Raw genomic sequence first — 14346 nt, 5'->3', positions numbered from 1 at the left:
TGTACAAATGTAATAGTTTTATAAATTGGAATTCTCACATCAACAGAGCAAAAGCAACAAATGCCAAGCGATGAAACTGGTAGCCTTAGTGACCACCTGCAGATAAGAAACACTCGGAATGACATAGAGCCTGATGTGATCCCTGAGCTTCCCTGGTGGTGGCCTAGAGTCATCAGGATGCACCGAATTATGGTCTATGCTGGTTATTTAAGAAAGTTTGAAGGTGTGTAATCATTTTTAGCAAGGTTTCCAACAAAAAAGTTAAAAAATAATTTAAAAAGTGATTTTCTAAAAATCTTGGTCAAAACTTTAAGAAGAAACACTGTATCCATAGAGATGTGACCATTTCTTCCTTCCTTTGGGATGTGCACTCCTGGGTGCTGTTGTGGTCTAACAGGTTGCTTATGAAGGCATCTTATCATCCAGGTACCTGTGGAGGCTGCGACAGTTAAAGGCAAGCAAGTCTGCATATCTTACTGGCATGACTAGTTCTGTGTGTTTCAAATATACCCTCAGATTGTCTGTCTCTTATTTGTCAATTTAACTTCCTTTCCCAAAAAACACATCTAAAACTCTTACTGGAGAGTAAAACTGTCTTATGAGGGTCAGATGAAATTTACTTTAACTTCAAGCACATTATCACCATTTGTAAGTCTCATTATGTGAAAAATATGTGCTGGGATTTTTAAAACTATCTCTGGGCTCCATTGAAAACATGGAGCATGTTTTGAAACTAAAGAAACAATAAATTCATAGAGTTTTGATATTGTTCAATACTTGTACACTATCAGATATCATGCAATGGTCTTAGTATCTGTATAGCATCTAATATTATACAATATATATGGTTGTAAAATGATCTTATTAGTATCTAAACAATATCTGATATTGTACTATATCCAGTTTCAATTAACATAAAAGGAGAATTTCTACTTACTTTGCTTTTCTGATTACTAAATTCAGTCCGGGATGTGAACATGTAACCTATGATTTCTGTTTCTGTATATAGAACTCTTCAACGATTGGTCTCACTACTCATGATGAATGAAATCTCTTATTAGAATTATGACAAGAACCCTATAGGTTTGAGGGTTGACTTATGGTTCCAAATGAATGAATAATATATGAGACTTAATTAAGAAGAAACCACTCAATTCCATGTTCTGAAAATACAGTTGAAACAGTTTCAGAATCTTCTGTCCATTCCTATACACGACTCACCAGTCTCGTATTGAACTGATAAATTTTTTTCCAATTCTTCTATTTAGATTTTTGTGCTGTAGCTCATCCTGTCTGTGACAACTTTTTCTAACTATGTTTGAGTTTATAAAATCAATTGTTAAAAATGAGGCCATTTTACAAATAATTGAACAAAAATATTATGTGTTCTCATTTATCGAGACTTTACTTTGCTAGGCTAAATTCAGCATCTTAAATCTATGGTTTCATTAATATAGTTATGTCAACCAAAAATAATTAGTTAAACACTTAAGTTGTTGACTTTTTTAAACTTCCACTAAGCCATCTGGGCTATCAAGATGATATTTTTGATATTATGTGCCTCATCATAGTTCCCTGGAATGAAATTATAAATTATATACTACATAAATAACCAAAATTACTTTAAGTTGACTTTTAAAAGCTTATATATAAGTATGATAATATAAATTGTATATAGAGAGATATTAGATTAAAACCCTATGAACTGCTTAATTTAGCACATTTCTTTGTATCTGTTTCTTACAAAAGCTGAACCCTCTCCATGTTTACAAGGCAGTTTGGGATAACAAGCAAAATAAACAAGAGCCTTTCTGGGTAAGCATGTCCATATGCCAATACAGTTTAGGTCTGATTCAAGACACAGAACACCTCTGAAAAAAATGAAGGCATATTTATTACTGACCAGGAGAAATTCCACAGTATATAGAATGGGAATCATACTATATACATTTGTAGCTTATTTTCAATTTTTAAAAACAAGTCCAAGAAAGTTAAAATATTCTTTTTAATTAGATGCTCAAAGAAATGAAGTAAGAAAAACTGATGCAAAGACTCCTTCAAGTTAGGATTTGCAATACAAATATTTTCATACCCTAACAGGGCAAGCTGATGTGTTCACATCTCCCTTCAGCTGCTTCTCTCACTAGGAAACATCAGTATTTTTAAAGCGCATTTACAGTGCTTCCCCGTCACCCTTTCTGTGTTTTTCTAGCACCTATAGCCCTAACTGGCGCCTGGGGGCCTCGCATTGTTGGCAGTTTCCCTCTCATTTCTTTGGAGTCTATTCAACTGCTGTGGTTTTACTCAGAAGTCAGTGCTTTGCATTTATGATTTCCTGAGACTGTTTGAATGGTCTTTCTCAGAAAACTGTGCCAGTCTGGCTGTGAACAGCTCTTCTCTGAGGAGCTGACAGTAGCGTGGTTGGGTCAGCAGGCTTGGACTCGGGTTCACAGCCTTGCCCTGCCAGCTTCTCTCCCTAACCCCTCTTTTCTTACCCCTGCCTCAGTGACATCACTGCCCACATCCTGCCATTCCTTCAAAGAAGAGAACAAAATTTGCACTAGTTCGGTTAGAAAATAATGCTGCTCAGGGAACCTCTGCAAAGCTCCCATAAAAACAATTCTTAGTTGTTTCACCAACTGATATGGAAATTATTTTAAATAATAATAAAAAAAAACAGACTGAAATTTCCATAAGGTAAGTCTGTTGCAAAGACAGAAGTCCCTACTTCAGGTTATAGATATGAAATTTGGGGACAAGGTAAACTTAAATTTCTTGATTTGAGTGTTTGTTTTTTTTTTTAAGGCATCATCCTGACAGTGCAGTTTTGAGATAATGAGAGCAAAAGTAGCTTTTCACAAGCTTTAAATGGCATGCCATTTTGAGATGCTAAAGTAGAGAGAAGCATTGTTTTAGGAAGTGGCTCATGTGGGTGTATATGTGTTGGTGTGCTGTGCTGCTGGCAATCCCGTGGTCTTCATCTGTATACCACTGGAGAGACAAAAGAGAGAGGTCAGAATTAGGAAGTCAGTTGCCCTTTTTTTTTTTTAATCCAAATGAGTTCTCATGAGCATACATGGCATAACACACATGTTTTAACTCCTCAATCAGTTTGTAAACTGAAACATGATCAAACAGGTTTTCTTATCCCCCTCTCCCCCCACCCAGAGCTTTTCCAAGACATGTAGGCTCTGTCTTGCAGGAGTCTCCGATTGTCCCTGCTAAGTGCTGAGACAACTCACCATGAGTTTGACTTCACTGCACACTGCTTTAAGGATATGTGTATTACATGAAAATATCTAAGTCCATTTTCAAATTTGACTCAAAGGACACTTAGAAATTCATCATGCATAGGATGGAATGTTTATCCCATAAAGCCCACTTTAATTAAGTGCTATCACCTGTTAAGTTTCTCCTCCACTGCAGTAAAAAAAACTATTAAATGTTTTTAAAAAGCAATTTTTCCTAATGTATATCACTAAGGAACTAGAAAAATCTACTTCCATATTCCATATATATGTTTAGCATAAGTGAAGTCAAAAATCAAATGTATTCTTTTCAAACACGTAAGATTTTTCACTGGAATTTCTTATCTGTATGTCTGACATTTATTTAGGAAGAGTTGATGACCTGAGGCAAAAATTTATCAACTCATACCACCATGTTAAACAAGTGGGAAGTCACTGCCAGGAAAACATATATCATGGAGACATAAATTAACTTTCAAAAATTGCTTAAAGTATCATGTCTTTATACCATAACCTCATAAGAATCTAACCTCAAAAATATATGCCATGTTTTCTGGTATCAAATGACTGTCCCGCTTTTAAATACAGTAGGTACTGCTTGAACTGAGCACAGAGCAAAGTGTGTATGTTAAAAGAGAGCGAGGGAAAGCAGGCTATTAAAGCTAATACAGACAAGAAAGCTCTTAACACAAATATATTTAGTGCAACACACACATATAATCTTTTTTTTTTTCTCTTAATCTGAAAATAGTGCATAAAATGAATTTTGCTTAGTACCTAGAAACATCCTCTGAACAGGCAACAACTCTCTAGCCATTTCTGACTTTATAAACCCAGCCTAATTGTTTATTACCTGTAGTTGCTCAACAAAAGATAACATGGAAGCTGCAGAAACTGAAACTTGCTGATTATTATACCCCACCTTTGTTAGAAGGGCTAGGAACACGTACTAGAGATGGATTTTCATATTTGAGCTGAGCGATTATCATGCTGCTTTCACTTTAGAATTACTTTGCCATACTTTTCACTGGGTAAGTGATTACTTTTGAGTCAAATTAGGGAGAGATGGGACAATCATAGGGCTAGAAGAGCAATCACAAGACTAGGGATCTGATGCTCACAAGATACGCAATATTGTGCTTTTCAACCCCTAAGTGATATTGAACATGACTGTGTTTCTGGCTCAAGTATATCACTTCTTCAACTTCTTACTAGAAAAATAAGACTCTTTTTTGCTTTTGTCCCTTTCTCCTGGGACCTTGATGAGAGAAGTAATCGTGAGAGGGGAACCAGACCCCACCAGGAAGTTCCTTCCCCTTGCAGGAAGCTTTGCTACATACCATTGACTGGAAATCCACTCCAGCATCCACCAGGGCTTTGGAGATCTGAGCTGACTGCTGAAAGTGAACGTTATCTGCAGGGAGAGAAAGGAAACAGAAAGTAACCAATAGCTGCTCCACTTTTATGGTAGGAAAAGGCACAGGAAGAAAGGGGACTGTCTGAAGTTCTAGGACTCAGCATCCCATTTATCCCAAGACAAGTGAGTTGTGGAAAGCAACACTGTTTTATTGAAGTAAATGTAACAGTCTTGCCCCTCATGCTTTTGTTTTGTCAGTAGTGAAATTGCAAACCTGTCTGTGATACTAAAAAGTCTAATTAACTGAAACTCACCATCTGCTGTTCCATGAATAAGGAGGTACTCAACTTGTTTAAAATTTTCAGCTCTGCTCATGACTGTTGAATTCTGGAATTGGGAAAAAGAATGTCATTATTCAAAAAAAGATCTGCCATAAACTGATTTTTCACTTCAGTTTACAAAATAAAATGTTTTCAGCTGGGGCCCCCTTTGATACAAAATATAGCAAACCGATATTCAAGCAAATGCTGTCTCCATGCAAGGCAGAATGCACAGCATGCCCTGTGCTTGGGAGAAGGACTGGAAAGGGAGAATGCCACATCTTCCCTGCACATGCAGAAGAGGGCACCTGCCACCTAGGCTGCATGCAAAACCCCTCGAGTCCCAGATCCCAGATTGGCTGGGTCCTATGCATTAGCACAGGGCAGAGTCTCATATTAGTAATGTATGTTCCATGGGCTTATGCTGTAGTTCAGCCAAAAAGTGTATTGCCATGGCAACCATGTGTCACATGGTGCCATACATGCTACATTTCAAAGAGCCTGTACATAGCATTTGCAACTAAACATACTCTGCAATATGTCATATGAACTTTGGTCCACATTGCTAGGCTCTGAATGAGAAGCAGGCATTACCTTTTTTGAAACAGATGTTTGAAACCTAGGCAAATGTAACATACGGGAGGGTAGAGGGGTGACAAAGATCAAATACGGCCTTAGAAAGTCATCGGTGGCTGGTGGCCTGCCTCATTCTGTCCTGAGGAAAATGTCACTATTGCACCAAGCCAGGTAATTAGGAGAAAAAATTGGGAGGCCAGCTTTTTGAAGGTTGCTTCATAACCTTAGGAAGGACTTCTAAAATGAGGCTGGGGTCTCGAATGAAAACATTTTGAAAGTATGGAACTAGTCATCCGGTCTTAATTTGGAGATGTTTGCAGAGTTGGGATGAAGGTAAAAATGTCACAGACATTGTAGTGACTTTGGGAAGGGGTGAGCTGGAGCCTACTTTTGTTGTCTCATTGTGAGTTGGGCAGAGGAAGGGCCATTAGCCTCCCGACAGATTTCAGATCAGTCAACTTGTCCTGCAGCATCTTGGTGAATCAGGTCAACTTTACGAGAGGCAAGGTTTATGTTTTACAGATATCTTTGTAGCTAACATCAGGATGGGAACCCTGAAGGTCTGGCAGGAAGAGGATGAGGCTATGTCCGAGTGTTTGTATTCTAGCCCCAGCTTCAGTATCAGTGAACTGTGCACCAGGAGACATGCTGCTGAGCACTGTTTTGTTTGAAACGGGAGGAAGATTAACTCCTCTTACTGTCACTGAAATTGGAATCAAGAGACGTGGCTTTTTTTTAAGGTTAAATTACTGACACTGATGTCAGGATGCTGTAACAGTGTTTCTGGAAAAAAGACATTCTGTCTACGGCTTTCAGGACAAAGTCACCCAACATGTTTGCAGTGACAAAGTGATCTTGTCCCAGAAAACAATGCAAAGGCCCTCTTACTCTGTGCAGGCTGGGTCCCACTTGTCCTGACCATATGCCATTTCTGACCCAATTGAGAATTTACCCACAAACTTTCAGGAGAAACATCTAGGACTTATTAAAAGTCACACTCTTATTTTACTTTACTTTTAGGGGAATGTGTTATCTGGTGAGATGTCCCATATGAATTCATCCATCCCTTCATCTGTTCATCCATCCCAATGTTACTCCATCCATTCTTCTATGCATTCATTTATTCATTGTTAGTCAATATTTGTTATATACCAAACTAAACAATAAACTCCATGAGAAAAGGAATTTGTCTATATTGTTCATTATTCTGAGCATTTAATACAGTGCTAAATATCAATTAAAGGGATAAATGAAAGAAAGGTAACTACTTATATTGTACTGTTCACTATATTCCGTCCTACTTTTGCAGAGGCAAGTGGGAACAGCTAGGGGAAGTGAAATAAAATATTCTCATTCTGAAATTTACCGAAATATGCTTTGCCCACTTTCAATCCATGCACAATGCCATTAGTAATAACAGCTGACATTTACTGTGTGCTCTGTGCCAGTCACTCTGCTAAGCATCTTAAAGGATTTATCAAAGCACGGCTCTATTTAATGACGTTCCTACGAGATAGGTCTATTAATAGCAGTCCCACTTCTACATGGAGACAATCAAGTGCACCAGGTTACAGGAGGAAATCTGAGCTGGACAAAAAGTCTGACGGTAGAACCTCTTTTCCCTCTTAAGCTGCACTGAGTCTCCAGTAAAGTTCCAAGCTACTTATGATGTGATCTTCCAGCAAAAATACAGGAGGAAAGAAATTGTTACTGAACTGTCCTGGGATTTGCCGTAAACGACACACGGGGTATTCTTTGCGCCTGCGTGCTCATGGCCTCCTTAGAATTCATCGGAAGAGTGCATGCATTGGAAGAGAGCACCCTTGCACGGCCCTGCGAAATTTATGAGGCATTTTTGGACTGTGTGGCTGATGCGGCGCCTATCGCAGCAATAGAACCCCGAGCGATGTTCTGCCCCGGAGAGAGGAAAGGGTCAAAATCAATCTACCAAAAAGGCCAGTGTAGGATTCAAACCTGGCGCCGGCAGAGGCTGGGGCTGACACACGGACAGTGAACGCTGACAGTCGAGGGAGCCCCAGGCCCTGGCGCCCGAGTCCGTCCTGCGCCTGCGCAGTTGTTTCCTTCACCTTGTTTCTCCCGAGAAGCAAGTTCTTCACTTGCCAAAGACAGTCAACTTTAACATCTAGACCTGACCCGAATATACAGCTGTGTCACCTCCCCCCGCCCCCCACCTCTAAAAGCCTCCCAGGGCTTCCTTGCTTGGCAGAGTGCAGAGCAAAAGCTACTTCACAACCTCCCTGAGCCATAAAACTGAGAAATGTCATTGAAACATAGAGTAATAGTTAGGAGACATATAAATACGCAGGACAGTTAGCAAGGAATGTGATAACTACTGGAGTTTGGACCAAAACAGTTTCTGGCTGCCTTTTTTTTTTCTTAAATGGAGTGAATACAGGCTGAAAGAAGACAATTTTTATAAACAAGTAAAACCCTGAGCCTAAGATAAATGTTGTGATGTACACACTGTAGCTGTGATGAACTAGACATGGTGAGAAATGCAACATACTGAGAAAAAGACGAAAACTGTGATAAAAGTGTCATGATGCAAATTGTTTTACATTAACAATATTACACTACAAAGAAAGAAAGACAAATACTTTAATGCAGCAAGCGAAAAATAAAACAAAGGCTTCCCCTGCAACCACAAGATAAGAGTGTCATTTCCAATGTGCACGTCCCCCTGCTCGCTGGGGATGCATCATTGGGACCTCTCCGTGCGTGGGAGCCAGGCAGCCTCAGGCACACACCCATTTCAAGGCTCTCAGGCTGCTGAGAACATTTCCCCGCCCCCCTGGGAAAGATGCAGCTGTGTCCCCCTGCCTCCAGAACACTGATCCTTCCCTACCAGACTGAGCACCCTGGCTTCTCCGAAGAGAAAGACTCCTGGCAGCCCGCTGTATGGCACACTTTAACCAGTGAAGGGCAGCAGCCAAAGCCAGTGAAAGAAATGCAGGCACTAATTTAAGGGAGGATTAATGACCAGAAATAATTTAATTGTGCTAATTCAACCCACCAAAATAGGATAATCTCCACTTGCCTATCGATGGAAACAGAAATAAAAAAGGAAATGGATGACTAAGTTAGAAGCCGAATAGTCTGTCACCAGCTCCTAAAAAGGAAGCTTAGAGTGATAAATGGGCAGGGATGCAATGGTGGTGCAGTTGGCACTCTCCCGAGGCTAGAAACTTCCGGAGAGCCCCGCTGCCAGCAACAGCCTGGCAAAGCGAAGTGGGAAGGACTGGACCAGTGGCAGCGCCGATCCTCAGCATCTCTGCGAGGAGCTTTTCCTTCAAGCCCCAAGAAGAACCATCTGTAGCTGCTCGTTGGATCATGCTGGTTCTTCAGTTACCTTCCAACAAATAAATCTTTGTATTTTTGAAATAAAAGAGAGAGCTGATAAGAGTGGGGAAGTACTGTGAGAAACAGAAGGTCTAACAATTTTTAAGCTACCCCTTGTGCCATCCAGGAACCAGAAGGACAGTTTGCTTCCCAAGGATAATGGTGGCAGCTGCCATGTTTTTGAAAGCTTACTTCATGGCAGGCTCAGGTGTCTCCTTTAATCCTTTCAATAACCTCATGAGACAGGTCTGATTATCCCTATCATCCAGATGAGGAGACAGCAGTTCACAGGGATTTAGTAACCTCTTCAAGCGATTAGATGGTGGAAACAGAATTTGAGCACAGGTCAAACTCAAAAGTCCTCACCTCTTAACATCATATTCTAATGTCCCTTTACTTCACAGCCAAATAACTCATCGTTATCTGGTAGAAAGAGCAGCCACTGGTCTAATGGACACCCCATTACTTCAATGAGAGAGCACCCTCAGTATGCTGACTTGCCCTGCGCAGACTCCCACTTGCCGTCAAAGCCTCATAAGTAATATTAAATGAAGCTATTTAAGGAAGCACCATTCATGCCATGACAAAGGCCACAAAAATTTTTAAGAAAAAATTAATTCAACCCCGCACATCAGGTGTTTTATTAGTTCACATCAATCAAACAACTGTACCAAGGAAACAGTCCCTATCCGCCGACAGGGGGCCCTACCTCAGGCCTCACCCAGCAACACTGGCTTCTTTAAAGATCACACAGCAGTCAACATTTTATCAGCACTCAACAAACAAGTTAAGGTTTGGCTTAAATCTGAAGGTCTCTCTCCCTTTGGCATATTCTGGGATAATAGAACAAATGTCAAATCAGTACAAGATGGCATATTTACAAAATTGCACCCTGTTTTGCATAACCTAACGATGCAGCAGTTCTTAAGGATTGAACATTTCAAATCTGCTAGCAGAAGACTGCCAAATCTATGACTGTTTCGTACACTTGCCAAAAGCCTATCAAATTCTGAGCAAAATGCAAAATAAATCTCCTCTACAAGTTAAATCAGTCCCTTCTGTGTGTTCCAGGCTGCCCTCTTCTCCTGGCAACAAGGCTCAGGACTCGGGCCTCATTTCTCTTGCCCTTGATCTGATGCTGCTCTCTGTGAATCCGTTCCCTCCCCAGCCTCCCATCCTGCCTTACTAGCCACCATTTGGCCTGCTCTTCCCACAGCCCTGCTCTGTGTTATCCCTCGGTTCATCCGATCTGCTTCACAAATCCCCGGAAACCAGCTCTGCCCACCACTCCTCTCCTGTGCTCCTCTGCCTCACCCCTCGGGCAGCCTATGGAAAGCACCTACGCTCTTCCTCTGTATCTCCCACAGTCTTCCTTGACTGGCTCCAGATAAGTGCCCTCTCCCTTTCCTACCCCTCAGTAGCTACATCTTATATAACATCATGCACCTCAGTTTCTGGGTCAATAAAATGGAGATAATTAAAGCACTTATCTCAGAGAATTTGAGGGAGAACTGGACCTAATAATCCATGTAAAGAGCTTAGAACAGTGAAGTGCTAGTGACTCAGTTGTGTCTGACTCTGCAACCCCACGGGCTATAGCCCACCAGGCTCCCGCCATGGAATTTGCCAGGAAAGAAAACTGGAGTTGGTAGCCATTCCCTTCTATATGGAATCTTCCAGACTCAGGGATTGAACCTGGGCCTCCTGCAGATTCTTTACCACTTGAACCACCAGGGAAGCCCATCTGGTCATAGAAGCACTTAATGAGTGAATAAAAAAATGAATGAAATAAATGAAACTGAGTCCCCCTTGGTTGAGAGGAGTAGGGGGGAAGGTGAAATCCCAGCTTCTCAGCCACTTCCCTTCCCCACTACCTGCTCGGAAGCATGCTGGGGCTCCACAGTCACAATCTGGAAATCACTAACCTTTTCCATATATATTGGGCACTCTGTCATGCTCGAGTTCATGCTTTATTACTACTTTCATTTCTCTTCAAAAATTTTGACCCTATACTTTGTCCCACCAACAAGGTCACCAACTTTTGAACAACTAAAACACCAGGGACCTCAAATAGGTGAATGAAAGTCTACCCTGTTAATGATTTTTCACAGATTTGCTTGGCCTTGTAGAAATTGTGACTGGCCATGTAGAAACTATTCGTCACTGTTAGGAACCCACTCCTCAGGGTGGGGCCATGGTTGCTATTTGCTTATTGCTATTGGGGGTGACGGCTTCCCAGGCAGTGAAGTGGTAAAGAATCCACCCCCCAGTGTAGGATACACAAGAGACGAGGGTTCTATCCCTGGGTTGAGAAGATCCCCTGGAGTATGAAATGGCAATCCACTCCAGTATTCTTGCCTGGGAAATCCCATGGACAGAGGAGCCTGGTGGGTTATAGTCCATGGGTTGCAGAGTCGAGCACACACTGGGGGTGAGCGTTATCTTATTGTCTATCTGATTCTTTTGCTCAAATCTATTGCCATTTCTATTGGCTATGGACTGAGACTCCGACTGAGACTTTCAGCAGAAAGAAAAATGCTTCCACAGAGTTTCACTGCCCTGTTAGCTTCACTGTCATCCCTCTATTTTGCCTGCCTGCTTAGAGCTTCTGGGACCAGCTCCTTGGAGTTTAAGGGCCATGAATGTCTTCTTCCTCTTTAAGTGCCCAGTATTCTTTAAAAGTGCTTCTATCTTGCCACTTGGCAGTAGGTGGGTGATTATCTACAAAAAGGGTCTTATGGATCACTGCTTATGTCACGGCATTGGGTCCAAGCCTTAGTCCCAGGGTCCCATAATCTATATGGTGGCTTTGTAAGAATAAACAAAGGCACGCCTTCTGGTTGGATGCAGCCCCAGGGGTGCATGCCTTAGTGAATGGAGCTGACTGGCCTCTAGCAGTGCACAAGCTGCACAGCTATACATGACATCCCCACTTGTTCCATTTACATATACAAATGGTTCCTTCAAGTTCCTTTCCTAAATAGTAAGTATGACCTTTATTTCACAAAATGTCCTTCTCTTGGTGTGTTTCTCTACATTCTTCCAAGTCTTAGTCATTAATGACCTAATAATGAATCCTCTCCTCATCTGAGTTTCATCAAAAATTATATTCTCTTCCAAAGGCTATAATTTTGGTTACAGATAAATGATTCTATAGTTGAAAAAGTGTACAAAGATCAAGACCTTGCTTGTTACACACTTCAGTCATTCCTATCCTGGATGTACTGAAGAAAGTCAACAGGCTATCCTATACAGGACTCTTTCAAAATGTTTCTCCTGACCCACGGGAAGACAGAGAACAGGGAAAGGCTGTAAGGAACTGTCTCCTTTGTTTTTTCCAAGAGGGTAGGAGGAGGGAAGGAGAGGAGGAGAGAGAATGGGGGGAAATAAAAACAACCTGGGAAAGAAAAGTAAAAGAAGATGGGGGTCCAGAGGGGCAGCTGGGGCCTTAGAGGAAAATAGAATCTTTGAATGTATTCCTGCCAGAGACAAAAGCACAGACTCATTTAAAAAACAAAGGAGGGCAGCTTTATTCTAAAGCCTGCTGTGCACCAAATATAGGTACTCAGATTCAGTTCTCCACTTTCTGAGGAGGCAACTTACAGGGCAGAAACAGTACAGAGAATACATTTACCTCACTTTCTCCTGCCCACCTTAACTATCGCCCACCCAAATAATTCCTCTGAGCAACACATTGGGAACCTTTAGCGCCCTGGTACTGGCAGTTTTAATGTGTCCATTGCCAGCAGAGAATTTTGTGCCAAGAAAACCCGACTCCTGGCGTGGAAGGATTAAACAGTCCTCGGGAGCCATCTGTGCAGCAAAGTGAGACAGTGACTCTGTGCTCCCAGCGCGCGTGTGTTGCCATCGGCAGTAGGAAGTGACTTCTATTTACATGACTACCTCACGCGGAGAACACCTAAGGGGAGAGAGGAAAATGGCCACCTCGGGGGGGGGGGCGCAGAGTTGGAGAAGAGGGGGTTGGGGATGGGAATCAGGAGCCTCTAGGAAAATCTGGAAAAAGATAGAGGCTGACATGGCGGATTAAAACTATTTATCCTCTAGGGCGAGGACTGACTGAAGAGGAAACACCCTGTTGGCTGATGTCTTTGGAGTGCAGTAGGGTAGGTGCCATGGACTTCCTTGGATATCAAGGTTTGGACTTCACCCTGTCCTTCGAGGTTCAAAGATTTTCAAGATGGGATTTTTAAAATTAACTTTGACTTATCATCCACCAGGATCTAGAGTCAGGATGAGGGTCCTGGGCAGTATACCTCTGATGTTTGGGGATTTTTTTTTTTAGTACTTTGGGATTATTTGAGAAAGACTTTTAGCCATGGCCCAAATATGGCGCACCACAGGAGGGATGCTTTCAAGTGTAAGCATCCTGATTAGGTCACTGACAAGAAAATTAGAGCTGTAAAATGAGAGAGATGATGGAGATGTATAGTTTTTATAACAATGTTTCCACTCAAGAAGTTTTAAAATTAAATCAAAAAAGATTTTAAGGTTTCTATTTTATACTGGGTGATCCAAAGAATACAATATTGAGGACAGCTATGAATGACTAATAATAAAACAGAAGGTGTCCAGAGGGATGGTACAGGGAGGGAGGAAGGGAGGGAGGGGGGTTCAGGATGGGGAACACGTGTATACCCGTGGCGGATCCATGTTGATGTATGGCAAAACCAATACAATATTGTAAAGTAATTAACCTCCAATTAAAATAAATAAATTTATATTAAAAAAAACAGAGGGGGGAGAAAGGAGTACAAAATAACTATGAATCCAAGAACAATAAATTGAGGATTGAGAGACATACAAGGAAAACGTCATGTGAGTCAAAAGAGAGGATGCTAGTCCACCAGGAGAGCAGTACAAGTGTCCTAATAGATGGAGTGAGTGACAGTCCTGCAGTCGAGTCCAACTCCCTGTGATCCCATGGACTATAGCTGGCCAGGCTCCTCTGTCTGTGAAATTCTTCAGGCAAGAATACTGGACTGGGTTGCCATTTCCTTCTCTACCTAATAGATGGAGGTGGAAGGGGGAAAATGACATTCCAGGGCCGCTGTAAGAAAGGTATTAAACACTTGGTTAAAGAATAAGAGCTGGACTTAGTTGAGTCCATGGGAAAAGTCCATGAAAGTGCTGTGAGTATAGGTTAAGCTCCTACCTCTGTGTGCGATGCAGCCTGGAGTGTAGGGACACCAGCTAAGGAATGAGCAGCGGGGTTATGACTATGAAAGGTGGTGGTCACGCGGCATCAGCAATGTGATCATGAAGCAGGGAAAGGATGTCTAAAGCAGCTGATTGGATGTGGAGGAGAAAGAATGGGAAACACTGTATCCAAAGTATCACGTGGGACAATCAGAAGACATAAGGGCAACCTGATTATGGGACTGCTTTGTAGTAGAAGGTGATTCATAGATCCCATTTCATAAGCTGTTACTTTTCTCTCTCTTTTTTCTTTTTAAAGTACTGCAGT

At 41.7% G+C, this 14346-nt stretch overlaps 1 protein-coding gene across 3 annotated transcripts in view; it reads right to left on the bottom strand.

Annotated features, from left to right (window-relative positions):
* Positions 1–1857: 1857 nt before the first annotated feature.
* DPP4 (dipeptidyl-peptidase 4) overlaps positions 1858–14346 on the bottom strand; it is an 84984-nt gene continuing 72495 nt past the window's right edge. For 2 of the 3 annotated variants that reach the window (XM_010858964.1, XM_010858966.1), the window contains 3 exons: positions 4920–4992; positions 4589–4662; positions 1858–2991 (listed from right to left, as the gene is read on the bottom strand). In XM_010858964.1, coding sequence (XP_010857266.1) covers positions 2890–2991; positions 4589–4662; positions 4920–4992 — 249 coding nt within the window. In that variant the 3' untranslated portion in view covers positions 1858–2889. The remainder of the gene's footprint in view (positions 2992–4588; positions 4663–4919; positions 4993–14346) is intronic. The other variant, XM_010858965.1, reaches the window with a different exon arrangement.

The sequence above is a fragment of the Bison bison genome, unplaced genomic scaffold, assembly GCF_000754665.1.
Source record: "Bison bison bison isolate TAMUID 2011002044 unplaced genomic scaffold, Bison_UMD1.0 scf7180017864452, whole genome shotgun sequence".
Classification (NCBI taxonomy): domain Eukaryota; kingdom Metazoa; phylum Chordata; class Mammalia; order Artiodactyla; family Bovidae; genus Bison; species Bison bison.
Note: the sequence above shows the minus strand (reverse complement) of the source record. Positions and strands in the feature narration are given on the sequence as shown.